Source organism: Suricata suricatta, chromosome 11, assembly GCF_006229205.1.
Source record: "Suricata suricatta isolate VVHF042 chromosome 11, meerkat_22Aug2017_6uvM2_HiC, whole genome shotgun sequence".
Lineage (NCBI taxonomy): Eukaryota > Metazoa > Chordata > Mammalia > Carnivora > Herpestidae > Suricata > Suricata suricatta.
Genome location: NC_043710.1, coordinates 89764189 through 89765251, shown reverse-complemented (window position 1 = coordinate 89765251; position 1063 = coordinate 89764189). Strand labels below are relative to the sequence as shown.

Here is a 1063-nt window from a genome sequence, read left to right as displayed (position 1 = left end):
AATGTAATTTTAACTTTCTGTGACTTATGAAATGTATCATTTTTGTTGAGATTAGGAATGGCTCAAAGACAGAAACAGTATGAAAAGAAAAGAGTCAGCATATTTTTGCTTTTTATAAACATGTTATTAGTTATTTAGTAAACTGGTATCAGGTACAGAAATACAGAAGCAAATAATAAAGCAAAGTAGCTCTAAGAGAAATGATAAGATAGGTCTACTAAAACACAGATAACACAATCTGCAGAAACAACATTGATAGTATTCAAAGCCTCTTCTTGAAAATCATAATAAAAATTTTTTAAATTAAATTTCTTGGAGTGCCTGGGTAGCTCAGTCAGTTAAGTGTCCAATTTCATTCAGTTCCTGGTTCGTGAGTCTGGCTCTGTGCTGACAGCTCAGAACCTGGAGCCTGTTTCATATTCTGTCTGCCTCTCTCTTGGCCTCTCCCCTGCTCATGCTCTGTCTCTTTCTCTCTCTCTCTCTCAAAAATAATTATACATAAGAAATCATTAATAAATATTGAATTTCCTTATATTATAATTTCTAATCAGAATATGTTTCTCCTTTGGATTTTAAACAAGGCTGTCCACAATGTATCTTTGATATCCTTGTTCCTCAAACTGTAGATCAGGGGATTGAGCATGGGCACCACATTAGTATAGAAAACTGAAGAAACTTTCCCCTGCTCCATAGACCCAGGAGAAGAACATTTAAGATACATGAATGCTGCTGACCCAAAGAAAAGACAAATAGCAATGATGTGAGAGCTGCAGGTACTGAAGGCTTTTGATCTTCCTTGAGCAGATTTGATATGAAGAATACTAGCGAGGATAAAGACATAAGAAATTAGGATGGTAAAGCTGGGTACTGTGATGTTAATTCCCACGACTATCAGAACTACGACCTCATTGACATAGGTGCTGCTGCAAGAGAGTTGGAGGAGAGGAAGAATGTCACACAGGTAATGGTTGATGACGTTAACACTGCAGAAGGTTAGTCTGAGCATGCACCCCGTGTGGGCGGAGGCGCCCCCAAACCCCATCGTATATGCAGCAATAGCTAG

At 38.0% G+C, this 1063-nt stretch overlaps 1 protein-coding gene across 1 annotated transcript in view; it reads right to left on the bottom strand.

Moving 5' to 3' along the window:
- Positions 1-547: 547 nt before the first annotated feature.
- The window catches only part of LOC115272651 (olfactory receptor 8B2-like), a 2843-nt gene continuing 2327 nt past the window's right edge, over positions 548-1063 (bottom strand). The window contains exon 2 of the mRNA XM_029915660.1: positions 548-1059. Coding sequence (XP_029771520.1) covers positions 548-1059 — 512 coding nt within the window. The remainder of the gene's footprint in view (positions 1060-1063) is intronic.